Source organism: Micropterus dolomieu, linkage group LG14 (genome assembly GCF_021292245.1).
Source record: "Micropterus dolomieu isolate WLL.071019.BEF.003 ecotype Adirondacks linkage group LG14, ASM2129224v1, whole genome shotgun sequence".
Lineage (NCBI taxonomy): Eukaryota > Metazoa > Chordata > Actinopteri > Centrarchiformes > Centrarchidae > Micropterus > Micropterus dolomieu.
In genome coordinates, this window is record NC_060163.1 from 17,054,093 (window position 1) to 17,069,996 (window position 15,904).

General features: G+C 37.8%; 2 protein-coding genes across 4 annotated transcripts in view; one reads left to right on the forward strand and one right to left on the reverse strand.

Annotated features, from left to right (window-relative positions):
* Positions 1 to 4,123: 4,123 nt before the first annotated feature.
* star2 (steroidogenic acute regulatory protein 2) lies at positions 4,124 to 8,435 on the forward strand. Of its 2 annotated transcripts, none has more exons than XM_046068939.1 (7): positions 4,124 to 4,210; positions 4,339 to 4,446; positions 4,528 to 4,664; positions 4,803 to 4,961; positions 5,473 to 5,657; positions 6,953 to 7,046; positions 7,969 to 8,435. In XM_046068939.1, the coding sequence occupies exons 1-7, from the start codon at positions 4,147 to 4,149 to the stop codon at positions 8,071 to 8,073; spliced, it is 852 nt and encodes a 283-aa protein (XP_045924895.1). In that variant the 5' UTR covers positions 4,124 to 4,146; the 3' UTR covers positions 8,074 to 8,435. The 2 variants fall into 2 exon arrangements, with proteins under 2 accessions (XP_045924895.1, XP_045924896.1); XM_046068940.1 differs by having other exon boundaries at positions 6,958 to 7,046.
* The window catches only part of LOC123982948 (A disintegrin and metalloproteinase with thrombospondin motifs 14), a 47,159-nt gene continuing 39,663 nt past the window's right edge, over positions 8,409 to 15,904 (reverse strand). The window contains exons 16-23 of one of the 2 annotated variants that reach the window (XM_046068938.1): positions 14,541 to 14,704; positions 14,296 to 14,461; positions 13,816 to 13,948; positions 13,412 to 13,619; positions 12,342 to 12,471; positions 11,302 to 11,409; positions 10,577 to 11,173; positions 8,409 to 10,470 (exon numbers count right to left, since the gene is read on the reverse strand). In XM_046068938.1, the coding sequence (XP_045924894.1) occupies positions 10,608 to 11,173; positions 11,302 to 11,409; positions 12,342 to 12,471; positions 13,412 to 13,619; positions 13,816 to 13,948; positions 14,296 to 14,461; positions 14,541 to 14,704 (1,475 nt within the window). In that variant the 3' untranslated portion in view covers positions 8,409 to 10,470; positions 10,577 to 10,607. Of the gene's footprint in view, positions 11,174 to 11,301; positions 11,410 to 12,341; positions 12,472 to 13,411; positions 13,620 to 13,815; positions 13,949 to 14,295; positions 14,462 to 14,540; positions 14,705 to 15,904 lie in introns of both variants that reach the window. The other variant, XM_046068937.1, reaches the window with a different exon arrangement.

A 15,904-nucleotide genomic window follows, 5' to 3' on the forward strand; every position in this document is an offset into this window, starting at 1 on the left:
GAACAGGGTTTGTGTCCCGTGCGAAACAAAACATTAAATGTTTTTATTTAGGCGAGTGAGGTAAATTGACATTAACGTTAGTTAACTTAAGTCTTAATTGACATACATAGCTATTTTAACCCAAACCATGATCTTTTCCTAACCTTAACCAAGTAGTTTTGTTGCCTAAACCCAACCAAGTACTTTCTGTGCCTAAACCTAACAAAACTGCAACGTTTCACGACTTTAATTATGCGCGTTTCAACATGGCAATGTATCGAAACGTTACGTTTTACCTTGAAAGTGTAACCGGATATTGCATATTTATTGTTGCTAAGCGTTGCTAACTTGACTGTGGATCCCTAAACGTCAATAATTGATGCAAAAGGGCTACCCAAGTCTTTAAAAAGCGACGACAAAGGGCCTTGATCATGCGTCAGACATTTGACGAGTAGGGAGTGAGACTGTGTTGCCCCTTGAGACCATCTGTTAAATATACGTTATGTCTCAGTACGTCAAAAATTTTGATGTCACACAGAGCTTACGTCCTGTTACCAGTAGGTGGCGCTACCACTGTAAATAAATATCGGCATGTAGATGTTATCAAGCACGTAAAGTTAAGTACAGGTTTGAGCACATGTACAGTGAAGTTACGACGACTTCCTGTTTCAAGGTGAAGCATGGAACTTCGCCACCCCGCCAAAGATACCACATTGAAGGAAAACTCACATGCTTTACAACTTGACATCATCAATGTGTTGAGTTTTCTGAGATAGTTTTGAGGTAGATATATCCAACCTGCAAGAAGTGGTTCATCACAGCATGAAAGTAGTGACTTCCTGTTGCCAGCAGGTGGCCCTATGACTATGGGTGAATTTTGGCTTGTTGATGTGTTCGGGGCAGGACTCTTATCAAACGTAATGTTTGGTGCAGATGTGAACATGTAGACTGAAGTTACAACAACTTTGTACAACTTTTAATCGTCAATGGGATTAGAGTAGACCGGGAAAGTTTTAATTCGATTGGATTAATTCTCTAGGAGAGTTTGTTAAAGTACGAAGTGTGTAAATCGCCTGAAATGAGCATTAAATCCAAAATGGCCGACTTCCAGTTGGGTGTGGGGCATCGTTCCAAGAGGCTTTTTTGTACGTCTGGATATGATATATGTACCACAGAAATTTCATATATGTAGGTGAAACGTGCCGTGGGGGCTGCTCTGTAGGGGGTGCTACCAAGCCATTTTGCCACACCCATGTGCGAGACCCATAAAATACGAAATTTTTTGCCCGTCTGAATTATGTGAAAAGTTTGGTGAGTTTTTGAGCATATTTAGGCCCTCAAAAATGACATTACTTTGCAGAAAAATAATTCCTTCAGTTCCAATAGGGGCCTCACATGTTTCATGCTCGAGCCCTGATAAATACACAGACACATATCATGTCATGATGGATCTCTTGGATTTAATACAATTTAGTTTTGAAGTTGAATTGAGATATTACAATTTAGAATCAACTTTATAATGATCAATGCACACAGTAAGTACCAGTACAACAAAATGCAATTTATTCTTATAAGTGCATGATGACCTCCCATAAATCCCTGCATAGCTTTGCACAACTCCAACCAAGTAGGTCTACTCAGCAACTTAACTGAAAACACCTGTGAGGGTATGTGGGGAAATGCATCAACTTGAACAAGTTTATCATATGTTACATATGTAAAATCAAAGTAACAAGTAGCATTTAAATAAATGTAGTGAAGGAAAAAGTACAATATTTCCCTCTGATATGTCTGTAGCACTGGATATACTTAAGTAAAAACACAAGTACCTTAGTATATGTATGTACATTAGTACAGTATTTGAGTAAATGTACTTAAAAGTTACATTCTACCACTGCCTTAAGTAGCATAATATGTGTTATCTTTGAGTTCCTGTAGATCTACTTTACAGGATAACAGACCGTTTTGGTGTAAAAATGTTGATGATACCTCAGATGTCATCCAGTTTATAAAAACTGAGCTTTGGGGCTCTGGAACATGTTATGGATACAGATGGACACATAATAAAGTAAAAGAACATGGCCTTCTTTTGTCGAGTGAAGAAATTATTTTTTTTCCGCCAATCAATCTTTATTTGTCCCCATAGGGAAACTAGTTTGCTGCACAATCAAGCAGGCATTGCATCATACAGCACAGAGATAACCATCAGACATACTGATAAACATACTAATCCACACACTAATACACTTAATTCCTATACCCCGCACCTTGCTACCGATTAAATTAGGCAGACCAGACCAACTGAGCATCCTGCCTATTTAGCTATATACAGTATGTGTGTGTGAAATGGCTAACAAACTTTTCTAAGGAGCCACCTGGAGTCGCCGACACATACTTCCAAAAGCACGCACAGAAATAGTCTGTTCATTTTAACTAAAGAATTTATTTATTTATCTAAACTCCGGTTGACTTTCCAACAACGAAAAAATAAATAACACAAATAAAAAGACCAACACATCATTGATATTACTAATGTGAAGTGCTGCAGTCAGAAAACTGTTGGCTCTCCGCTCATCCACAGGCCCTCCCTATCATCTACTTAAGGGCAACCCATCAATGCCCTCGCGATGCAGAATCAAGGAGGAGCAGGTCACTAAACAATGTAAAATCTTTCCTAATTCATAAATCACAATATCCAAATTTAACTCAAAACATCTGTTTTCTTATTTAAAGAACTCTCAGTATGGCTCCAACAATGTGCCTTACCTGTTTAAAAACGTAATTGCTTGAGGCACACATGAAGATTTTGATCTATTTTTGGTAAATAGAGGGAGGCAATATCATCGTCCTGATGGCAACAGTTCAAATTAAGGGGCAAGGGGATGTCTCCCACAATGTTTTTTGCCTTGTTCATCATCCTGTCCCTATAGATACATTCCATATTCAATATTAAATATGATGTCTCCGAGCCACTCATACATATCATGCTGGCCTAATATTACCGGGGGAGAAAGGATAAGGATATTAAATCCTGGGAATTTACTTCACAGAAGGAAAAGACATAACTCCCCACCCTTGCTAACAGGAGATCAATGGCACACCACAGACAGACACCATTTTTTAGCAGTCATCAGCTCAGAATAAAACCTTGAGGATTTAATGGTGTTTTCATTGATCTATAAGATACGCATGCTTCTTCCAACACAAAAATTATCAATCATTCATTCCACCAAATTTTGGCAAATTTTCATAACATTGGATATAAAAACATTTTTGGATGAAAGGAAAAAAGCAAATGTTTAATAAAAGTAATCGAGATAAGCGATAATGGATTTTTAAACACCCTCGAAATCTGACAGAAGCAAACAAAGTTCATGCAAATAGCCGGCTTCACAGGAGTAGTAGGCACATCATAATCATAATGTATTATGTTGAAAATGCTTTATTGTTAGATGTTTGTTGAATATAAATCCTCTTAGGAATTTCACCATTCAATGAGAATATTCTTAAATAAGGAAATCTATTCAGTGATTGTTCCTTGGCTACATCGTCAAGTGTCGTAAATCAGCACTAAGACTGATACTTAAGATTTAGTCCTACACTTCACTTAAATTAGAACTATGATGCTTGATAACTAACGTTTAAACACAGCTTTCAGCCAAGAATTTTTTCACTCTTAAGTCAGTTCTTAGCAGTGTTCTTATGAGTAATTCTGAGAAGCTTGATAAATAGGGGCCCGGATCTAACTGAATTGATAGAAAAACTACAGATTTAACAGTTTCAGCCATGCTGATTGCATATAGTATAAACCTCTTACTCAATGCTTACTCTGTCATCATTATGGAATTTGGAAAGCAGAATTGTTTTGAGAGTCTGCGAGTCTCTTAAATTAGGATATTCTAGTAGTAGCCCATGTAGTTTAGGTTTAAAAGTGTGATTTTCAAACACTAAATAAGCTTTTACTGTTAAATTCTCCTCTCTGTCTTGCATCCAATGCTGTGTTTTGATTTATGAAACTCTTTTCAAGTAGCGCGGCCTTCAGAACAGAATTCGGAACAGGTCCTATCTTCTCCTCTGGCCCTTATCTCAGTGAAGTGTCCTTCACTAGCCCTATAAAGACCTGAGACACACTCTGTTACTTTGCTGTCACTGCCGAAGACAGACAATATGCTGCCCGCTGTTGTAAAGCTCTGCTGTGGAATCTCCTACCCACATCTGAGGAGTATGGCAGGTAAACACTCCTAATAATGTCAGGAAAGATGTTTCTTCTTTATTCCTTTTCATGCAAATGCTGCATTCTAGATAAGAGTACTGAGGTTTTGTTTTCCTTTTGCATCTCTTAAATGTTCAATCATGCAGGACTTCAACGCACAGCTGTGGCAGTGATAGGCCAGGAGATCACACAGCTGCAGAGATGGGGACAGGTCCAACATCACATGAGAACACATGCTGGATTAAAGTACAGTGGTAAGATACATAAATGTGTTGGCTTCATAACATTTTTTACAGTGTGGTTGTTGAAAGATTACTTAGAAGAATCTTTTGCAGAGCCCAAACCTGAAGATATAAAGCCTGTGCCTTCGAAAGAAGATCAGCTGTTCTATGTACAACAAGGCCAAGAAGCAATGAGAAAGGCTCTCAGTATGCTGGAAGACAAACAAGGATGGAAGGTCGAGATCACAGAGGTAACTTGTGAGTCATTTAGGTGCCATCCTGACTCATCAAAGTGTTTCTTCTCCAATTTCCACGCTCTGAAATAAGCTGGACCTAAGTAACCACTGTGTTTTTGTTATTATATACATCCGCTTGTTGCTCCTTTTCAGAGCAACGGGGATGTGATCTGTAGCAAAGTGATGTCAGGGGACCGGAAAGTCTTCAGACTGGAGGCAGTACTAGAGGCCAGTGTGGACGAACTCTATGACCTCCTGTTTGTCAGAGTGGAGGAGATGCACCAGTGGAACCCGAGCATACAGCATATCAATGTAAGCTGCTGACATTTGTAATATGTTTTCTATTCTATATGTACACTTCTTGACTTTTGTAGTCTTTTTCCCCCCATATTTTTTCTTTTCTCTTACTATGTTTACTGTTATGCACCAAATTACTAATAGAAACTTCTTGTGTGTGAATACCTACTTGGCAATCTATCAATAAATCTGATTCTGATTCAACAACTCACATGAGCCTGCTGTTGATCAGAAATTGCATAAACTGTGAAACCTTTAGCATACACAGTACTGTATACAAATACTAAATAAGCAGGCTCAGTTTAGAGGAGATCTGTATTTCTTTTTAATATTAAAAACTATATTGAACTCTTTTATCTTACTTTATATGGTCTAGTTTTCTGCACATTTCTGTTTATACTCATAATTCATGTCATGCTATTTATTTGCAGCAAGAAATGTATACTGCTAGACCTCTCATTGCATATATTGCAGTTCAATTCTATAGTCAATGCAGTGTTTTAGTGTTTTGTTTTGTCTGTTTTAGGTTCTGAAGCATGTTGGACCTGATACGATTGTCACTCACGAGATTTCAGCCGAGACAGCAGGAAATCTGATTGGCCAAAGAGATTTCCTGAGTGTCAGACACAGTTGCAGACAAAAGTCCAGAGTTTATCTTGGAGGAGCAGCGATTCAGCTGGAATCCTTCCCACCTCAAGCAGGCTTTGTGAGGTAGGATCATGTGCAGAGCAGGTGCAACTCTGTTTAGGCACTAGGCATTAATCATCATGTGATATACAAATAAATATATAAATATATATACATAGATACATTCAACAGGTTCATTAAACTTTCTCTCATAAAACATAACGTCCAAGTAGCAAGATGTCAGAACAAAATGGAAAAAATCTTTGACTCCACAGTAAAAAATTGTATTTTTATTTGCTTTGACATTTTTATTTGGTCTGTGGTAACGTGCCCAGCACCGGCTAATATCAGTGGGCTTAAATGTCTGCAGTCATATCTCCTGTGTGTTAGATTTAATATTTGGCTGAGTAACTGTTACACATTTCTGCAGTGTTTCCAATAAACAAAACTAAAAGTCTACAGCCGCGCTGGCAGCTCTGTAAAGCGCTTAATAAGGAAAGGTTAACGGTCATGGTCATTAGAATTCATCCCGAGGAGGGCACGAATGTCTGTAACAAATTTCTTTTCTTTTAATATTTTACCTTATTTTATTTTAATTTAATTAACTCACTTTGATTGAATTAATTTAATTCAATTGAGTTAAATATAATTTATTTGACTTAATTTAATAAAATGTATTTGAGTAAACATCATTAAATTCAATTGATTTATTTTATTTCAATATTTGATTTAATGTAATTTAATTCATTTAATGTAATTACATTTAGTTAATATAATCTAATTCAGTTGAGTGATTTTAATTACATTTCATTTATATAATTTCATTGTATTGTTTTAATTAAATTCAATCTAATTCATTTATTTGATTAAATTGCATTTTATATCATTTACGTCAATCTAATTAATTGAATGTAATCCAGTTAACTTCATTTATTTTAATTCAAGGAATTTGATGATTTATTTGTTGATTACATTTTGTATTTAATTTATCAATCTGAAATTGCAAAGTAACTAGTGACTAAAGTTACCAAATAAATGTCGTCAGGTAAAAATGACAATAATTGCCTCTAAACTGTAGTGGTCAAAAATGTAGCCTTAGTTCAGGCAGGGATGTATGGGCAGGGAGGTGGAACAGAGCCACACCGCCAAACATAACTACTGCAAGCAAATCAACTCTTACTTCCACCACTGCCCTAGAATCATACTGCTAGTAACAATGTTTATGACATAAGGGCCTAATTAATTTGAATGAATTTCAATACATTGATAAACGCAAGAAAGATGAGAGCAGTTCTAGTTTGTAAATAAAAATATACATAACGGAACCATTCCTAATAAACCTTGGCTGACTGCTGATGAGTTGGTTTGCATGTTTACAGAGCAGAGGATGGACCAACTTGCATTATCATACAGGCTATGGAAGAGGATACCAGAAAAAGCCACTTCACATGGCTTCTTAATATGGACGTAAAGGTAAATTTATATGTAATGTATTTTCCATTTTGTGAATGATAATTGGAAAAGCATTTGCAGACTCCAATGTGTGTGATATTCATTTATTACATTTCTTATGTAATAAATTAATATTGTACAGATGGGAGTGAGCAGATGCTTTTTCTATTAGTTCTAAGCTCCAGCTATTCCGCCAGGCTTATATCTGCTGAGCAGTGAGCTTCTTAGATTGGCCACACACCATCCAGCTATTTCAGTAAATCAATATACTAAAATGATGTACAGGTTTCAGTCTGAGGACAAGCTTTGTGGCATTATCACATAGAAATGTGAGAAAATATTTGTATTTCAGGTGAGGATATGCTCTTTAAGATGCTCTCATATATTCTCCCAGGTGAGGAATGGGTGGTGATGGTTTGCAGTAAATAAACTGCCGTGTTGGTGGAGCTAGATGTAGCTAGTGTTTAGTGGATTCACATGACTGACAAATGCTTCATTTGACAAGAAACTGCATAGACATTATGATATAAATACAGTATACTCATACTGATGTATTATTGCTAAGTGGAGTACAGCTTTTATTATTTTTCTGCTATTTTTTCCCACCACTACTAATACTTTAAATCAGGCACTTAAAATCAGGATTTCTCTTTGATTTTAACTATTGTTTTTTCGAATCTGTCTCTTTTGAGTCCCACAATTCTATGGAATCTTTGTCTATCTATTTGTTCTTTTGATCATTTGATCTTGTTGTAGAACTGCATTACTTTGATTTTAAAAATGTGGATTATGAAACCAGAGATGGTAAAACAATACTGAATGAATTAAATGCATATTTTAAAAAGGGAACTGCACATGAACAGTGCATTATTTAATGTACAGCAGCAGGCTAGGCAGCTGAAAAAACAATTCAGGGGTTTAACAAATATAATGTTGTTCTCAGGGCTGGCTGCCAAAGTCCGTTGTCAATCAGGCTCTGCCCCGAGCACAGCTGGATTTCACCAGACACCTCCGTAGACGTCTCACAGCGAGTGCCACCCTGGGCTGACTGTGTGACACCCACACCGCCAGCAGCACCTTGTCATCACTCACAGGAAAAGATAGAGAGATGGAGGCATGGTGACAGCCTGGCTGATCGACAGAACACTGCCCTTTTAGCGAGAGCAGAAACATTGCATGGAGGACATGCTCACTGTCAGAGACCAGTGTCAGCAGCCAAATGCCAGCCTGGAAGAAAGAAGCTGGTTAGTAATAGGAATTAATGTCATGGTGTGCCACTCAGACCTCATTAAGATTTCCTGATTAGGATTTCCTGATTAGGACTCATCATCACTCATGTGACTTATCGTCTGTTGACGCATTGACATCCCTGCATATGACCGGACAAAATTAATAAAGTGCTTGAATGTGTCTATTTTGCTTCCATTTTCACAATGTAAAAATATTTTGAACAGCCATCAATAGTAACATGACATTCCAGGTGCCTCTTCTCAACTCAAATACAGTAAATCTACATGACGCAATTCAGGCAGAATAAAGCTTTTACAAATGTTTTTTCACATAGTCGTACCACTAAAAGGAAGCCAAGTAAGAAACATCTCAAAAGCTAAATATAACAACAGTACATGTATGCTAAATACAGCATGTGAAATAACAAGAATTTCAGTTCTTTCAAACATGTTTTACTTTGTTTTCCATACCACTTAAAAATTCAATAAATATTAACATTTAAAGCTTTCATTCACGTACTTATATACAAGAACTATACAATAAACATAATGACGTTATGAACTGCAATGCAGGAATGGTGTAACAGTATGACCAACCACAGGCTGCAGACTTACAGCACCGCCGGTATTTTCCAATTACAACATACTTTCTGTAATCCTGGTTGTCAATTTCTTTTCATTGCTTGAAATTTACACTATATACATATTATCTAAAAACATATCAGTTACAAAAAATAACATAATGAGTTTTTTCATGTATCTTTTTGTTTTGAAAGCGTAAGTGACTGACATCCAAAACAGACACTGGGCATGCTAAAGTGGAGTGGGCTTACAAACAGTTATGATTTTTTATTTATTTATTTATTTTTTTTACCAGTGATGATAATCACCAGTAGTTGGATTTGGGAACAAACAACAAAAAAAAAGAGCACCGGGGACAGAGAAGCTATGAAGCTCCCTGCCGGGAGTGATGACCATGGAGTCTGGAGTGTGCCACTGAAATGATTATAGACTTAACAGGTGTTTTATTATAATCAGTTAGATACATTTTAAAAGCCATTATGAATTGATTGATTACATTTGCATTTTAATAATCTGAAATGAAACAATCTAAGTACAAATTATCAATAAAATACCAATTTGGACATTTTGGGAAATATGCTATTATTGATAAGATTATTTTGTTTATGCACATGTTTTTCTTTCACACTTGCTTTGGCAATTTATATGTCTGTTTCCCATGTCAAAACAGCCCCATGGAATTTGATTTAATTTAACTGAATTGATACCAATCTCATGTCTGTACAGCAAACGTAAAGCCCCGAGCTAGGAAGTGATTAGCCTAGCTTAGCATAAAGACTGGAAACAAGGGGATGTTCCAAAGTGAAGAAATACATCTATCAACACCTCTAAAAACTGTGAACAAAAAACCTAAAAATGTTGGTTTTAGGGGCAGTAGCTATTTCTTGGTGACGACGACCAAACCAAAAACTGTTTTTACATAAGTTTGCATATAGATTAAAGAAACATGATATAAAATTATGTAATTAGTGAGCCTTTGAGGCACAAATAGGTGCATTTTTTTACTTTGAACCCTTGGCTGAGCACATGAGCCACAGGAATCACGAAATGGAAAGTGTAGCAGACAATGAATTATGACAAACATTAGTAAATGGAATAAAAGAAATACAATTTAAAAGCTTTTTTAAAAATATTTTTGCAATTATATTTTAAAATTCTATTAATTCTTAAAACAGAATAAGAAATTCAAATTATACATCTGCAAATTGACTTTGCTTTATTCAGTGCATCATTAAAATGTAATAAATATTTTTTAACTTAGCAATATATTAATTGATTATAAGTGACCACTGGCAGGGTCTATAATTTTTCTGGTGGCACACTCTAGTCTCCATAGTTGACACGTGCACCTCCAAAACCATGGCCTTTGACCTCTCCTCACATGTTCACAAAACAAGTTCAATAGTAGTTCTAATGCACTTGAAAAAACAGGCTTACACAAGTGTACACAGATAAAAACATGAATGTAGCAATGCAGTCATCACATTTTGAACACGTCTTGTAGTTTTAGTTTACAGCACCTGACAACTTTTTTTTCCCGTTTCATATTTGAAGCACAGAGGGCAGAGCGCCGCTGCACACGGATCACTCCGGAGTTTTGATGAGGTAACCATCACTGGTCTGGTCTAAGTTCACTGGCATGGAAAAACAAAAATCTTTGTAAAAAAGAAATAAAATATCTGCAGCGAGACTGCGAGTCTATTGGATGCTTCAAAGGGTGAGCTGATGTATGAGACTCACTGCCCAGCACGTTCACAACATCGCTCACTGTTCATTTCTGAGCTGACAGGGTTCTGTGACTCGAGTCCCTCTCGGATCCTAAATTGTCCCTTCTTGACCTGGCAGCAACTGGGCCTAAAGTGCTGTTTGGACTGTGCTCTTCAGAGGCACCTCCACTGGAGGCTGCTGTGGGCCGTGTCGGCCCTGGAGGTAGAAGAGGCCCCGTGTGTAAGTCTCCCTTTGCAGCTGTGAGGAAGGAGTCGCTGGTGGGACCCTGGGTCAGAGCAGCACCCGTCGATGGAGAGGCTTCAGCAGCGGTAGCCGTGGTTGGCACCGGGGCAGTGGAGCGAAGCCGTCTGCCAATGGCTTTAGTGGTTTGCGGCGGGCTCTGGGTTGTAGTGGATGCGGGAGCCTTGGGTGATGCAGGGTGAGAAGGAGTGGAGGTCTCAGTTTCCAATGAGGACACTGGTGTGTTTTGGAAGTCAGGACTATGTGTGTCAAGGTTGTCTTTCTTGTTGCAAGACTCACAACAAAGCTTATTATATCCAGGAATGGAACAGTAACGTGCAAGAACCTCCATTTGACAGAAAATAGATTTATCCCCCAGACATGGCTCATCTAGTAGTAACAGGTGAGAGGACATCATTAAAAGCAACATTTTAGAAAGAAAAAAAGCACTTCTTCTGTAGATGTTTATCTTTAGATCAAAGTGATTGATTTCTGAAACAAATTACAAATTGACTTACTTGAAGAGATTTTGTGGACAGGGTTTTCAGGAGCCCTTTGGTGTACAGCTTCGTCTTTTATTGAGGAGTTATCCATTGTTTCGATGTCAAGAGATGACACTGGCTGTCCTGGAGGAGAGGACAAAATTAGGCTGAAAACTCCTAAATAAGACTTTAAACGGCAGCTATGAGACCCAAGAAAAAATAAATACACTTTATCTTCTACTATAAGAAAACAGAGCAGTGTTGTTAGAAACCTGTATAAAAGCGTTGTTATTTTTCAGAATGCAGTGCACAACCTGGACTTCTTCTTCGTGTGTTTGACAAAAAACACTTTTCACTCACTACCTCAGCAGGGAAACAGAAAAAAAGAGGTGGTGGCTCCCACCTCTTTGAAGAGAAAGCGATGGCAAACTGCAGGAGGGAATCAGTGCAGAAATGTTTTGACACAGAAGCTGAACTATTTTTTTAGTTCAGACAGTTTCCTTCAGGTATTCACGGACGGTTATTTGTCCTTTGAGCACATTAAGGTACAAGGTAAATTTATTTGTCATTTTACAACAGGCTTGCATAATGAACTAATTAATAAATATAATTAAGGACTAAGTGTAGTTAGACCACCTAGTGTAATCATCAAACAAACAGAATAATGTATTCAATCACATGATGTTTATGTAAATGGCATCTCAGGGTGATGAAAAAGGTTTTGGCCTACAATTTGCGCCAATTTGACATAACTGCTGTGAGTAAGTTGACTGTTTCACTGTGAACTAAATTTGCAATTCTAAATTTTGATACTGGCTTTGAGAAAAACATCATGTACTATGTGAAGTATCTGTAATTAGGCTTGCTTAAATCATACTCCCAGAGGGTTATGCCTAAATGTGCATGATGCAGCAGACATTAACCACCTACAAGTTCTTCAAAAGAAACATGAAATCTATCGCATCCCTTATGAAAATGAAATGACCTGACCATGCAGAGGCAGTGTAGGTAAGACAGGCAGCAGAACTGATACATTTGAGAATATTATTGCTTAATTACATGCATGTGAATCTCACCTGGACAAGAACTGAGTTTGCAAATGAGGACTGTTTCTGGCTTCTCGCCCTCACATTCGCCAATGGTGTTGTCGCTGGCCTTGCAAACCACCTGTCTTTGCTGAATCCCCTCGCCACAGGTCACCGAACACTGCCACAGCACCAACACACACACACACACACACACACACACATGAATATACATGTTAAAGCTATAGGATGCATGCATCCAAACTGTTGAGCATTAAGGTATTCACACCTATTCAAATGAAGTGATAGCATCCTTCTATATTTTAAGCTCATTGTTTTCAGATCTTATTTATTTTAAATCAAAAAGAGAGACTGATTTAAATTGATATACACTTTGACTTTACGTATCCAAATCAACACATTCTCACTTCCAACTTGTCACATGTGGACGCTTGGTAAAGACCCCTTGGCATCGGCTTTTAATGCCCTTACTTACTAAACTTACTTAACTTAAACAATCAAAAAACAATCAATGGTGACTTTTTGTTCTAGCTCAGAAAATTGACCAGTTAGAGAAATTCCACTGATTATGCTAAAAATGGGAAATGGTAAGACTCCAATGAGGATATGTTGCAAAAAATAAAAGTAGTCTTGGTTAGGGAGAGAAGAGACATATTAAACTTCAGTGCCAATCCTATGTACAGTGAAAATGTAAATATGGCTGTAATAACATGAATATGTAAAGATATCTGTGTCTTTCAAAGTTAGTTGTATTCATGTAGTTAAGAGTGAAAGGAAAGTATCTGAATAACTCTAGGCAAATTTGAGCAACGATATTTGGTCAATAATTTGTGAAATGTAATTTAAAGTGCATCATTATCAAACAGAATTTAAATCAGTGTCAGGTCAGATATGTCAACCATACCTCTTTTACTCCTCAATCTGAATGAGTCAGATATTGGAAAACAGTTACCCAGGAGTTAGCAGGTGTAAATATTTTGTAACAACTAATGGCTACGTAAGAATTGGTATGTGTGGTGCAACCTGCTTTGATTCAGTCAGGCTTAAATCTCCCCTCAGTAGACATATATGTTACAACTAAGTTTGAACTCCTCACTCACCTGAGACCATGCCCCTGTCCTCCACTGGGCGGGGCATATTGTGTGGTTACAGGCTCTCCTGGTCTCTGGGCGATCCTCAGTGCAGTGTTTGCTGTGGACAGGCCTGTTGGTGCCGTTGTGGAGCGCCTGCATGCACTGCACCACCCTGGTGTGGTAGCCGAGCTTCCCGCAGGTTTTACTGCAGGGACTCCACTCTTCCACCACCCACCTGTCAGCACAGCAGGCTTTTTGTTTTCATATAACCGCAATTACAATTTTTTTCTCCGCTAGTCAAGAATGGCACTTATATTCCCTCTAAATTAGCATTAATCTTATCAGGGTGGACATATTATTATTATATCACTTTTGATGCCACACTAGCTATTGAAATATTAAAGTATTTTCTATCGTTAGAGATCACTCACGTGGGCTGGCTGCACTCTTGGACATTGCAGCGTTTCCGGATGGGTTTGGGCTTTTTGCTGGTTTCACAAAAGTTACGATGAACCAAACGGCTGTCACTCTTCCTTCTGCATCCATATTTTGTGTACTGTATGCCTAAAGGATACAATTATAATTTGGTCTTTTAATAATAGATAATTATTTTGATTTACAACAACTAAAAACAGAGAAAAGAACCACATTTTCAGACAGGAAAAACTGGTAGCAAATGTTTGTCAATGGACACTTGGCCTAAATTATTTTAATGACTATCAAGACTGTCAACAAATTTGATTCAACTAATTTTTTATTTCAATTAATTGACTAATCATCTCAAGCAGTCAATCAGTGACATTTTCACTGTAGACCACCAACAAAAAGATGAAAGAACTTCACAAAAACCAGATGAGATTCATCTTTACTGTTGCATGAACACACACCAAGTTAAGACTTGCAGTACTGACCTCCCCCACAATGTTTGGAGCACTGAGACCAGCTTTTCAGTGCCCACTCATAAGTGTCAAGTTCAGCCAGAAGAACATTGTTGTTGGTAATAAGCGGTAACAGGTCCTCATGTATGATATACTTATATGTCAAGCTGATCTTCGCGTCTTCTTCCTGGGGAATTACCTGCAATGAGGTGAAGAACGTTTTTTAGAGAAACAATGAAAAAAGCATTCGTAAAAAGTGATGACCCAGCCCCACTCACCAGCACTACAATGCCTTCATGCAGAGGACCAGATGTTTTCAGGGTCTCCTTCTCACCATCGATGGAATACTCCCATTGTAGACCATTTTCGATGAAGGTCTTTGATTCAGCGTCTTCACTTTTTGCATTGAGTATGAAGTTTCCAGTAACTTGATTCTTCACAGCTGTCAGTAATGAGGAAAAACACATGTTTATGCTCATGTGGTGGGAAAGAATTTGTGCACATCGTGTTGTTTCTAATTTCATTCATTAAAAATCTCAAAAATTGAAACAGAAATTCAGATCAACCCTCCTCTGCCGTGTCAGTGTCTATTTTCAGATTTCTCCAAGTTGTGGGTCATCTCTTCTTCCCATGAGGTAATAAAAGCCAGAGAGGAAAAGAGAGGAGAAAACAGGAGAGGGTTTGGCTGAATGCCACGGTGAGCCTGACTTACCAATGGCAGTTGCACAGAGAGCTACAGTAAGCTCAAACACTCCTTCTTACACCTGAAGACATTCTAGAGCTCCGGTCTTATTATAATTTCTGACACACTGCTTTTGCTCTGCATTTACAGATAAAGCCTTGGTCACTGCATCTTGGTCTAACTACTCAGCTACTCTACATTCAGCTCAAATTGAAAGCAATTAGCAGAATAGCACCTGGGATGTGACTCATCAGCTGTGTGAATTGCATTTGAAATAAAGTAGACTTTAGCTTAGAAACAGCACACCATGTTCGATGAGTTGTCCTTTAGCTTCAGCAACACGGAACGAGAAGTGTCAAGTTCAGACGGTTGACTGACTTTTGCAGACTTTTCCTCAATAGAAACTCTTTCTTACACTGATCTGGATAGACGGTTGATTTTGATAACATTTCTGTGTAAAACAGAAAAGGCTGTGTAACATCTCACACACCAGGGTGCATCCCTCCTGGGTATGTGTACTGTATGTTAATTATGCGTAGCCGTGATATGGCCTTATATCCTGGCATTCTGGTTATTCTCTTAAAGAAATGCTCGATTGGAAATCTATCTTTTGAATATCAAATATGCTCTTTTAGCTTGAAAGCTGGCTCTGAAAGGTTTGTAGTTACAGTGCAGAGTCTGTACATTAAAAAGCATCTTGTGTGGTTTTCCTGTATTCACCCTGTGGTAGTCTGTACAGAAGCCAAAGTCAATGTGAGTTTGTTGACATTTTTTGTGATTTTACATTATTATTTATGTAAGGGCTCTGCATAATTGCATTTACTAATTTACTCATTTTCATGTTCGGCTGCATGTTCACCACTTTCAGCATGTATTTCTGTCTCTGGAACTGTAGGGTCCGAATCTACGATTGAAAGCGACTACTACCCCCATGTTCCTGTTCAGCACCCGATGCTAGAA

Coding starts and splice junctions, on each gene's coding strand:
- star2 (XM_046068939.1), top strand. CDS start 4,147: ATGCTGCCCGCTGTTGTAAAGCTCTGCTGTGGAATCTCCTACCCACAT. Junction 4,665..4,802: donor GGAAGGTCGAGATCACAGAG/GTAACTTGTGAG, acceptor GCTCCTTTTCAG/AGCAACGGGGATGTGATCTG. Junction 7,047..7,968: donor TTCTTAATATGGACGTAAAG/GTAAATTTATAT, acceptor TGTTGTTCTCAG/GGCTGGCTGCCAAAGTCCGT.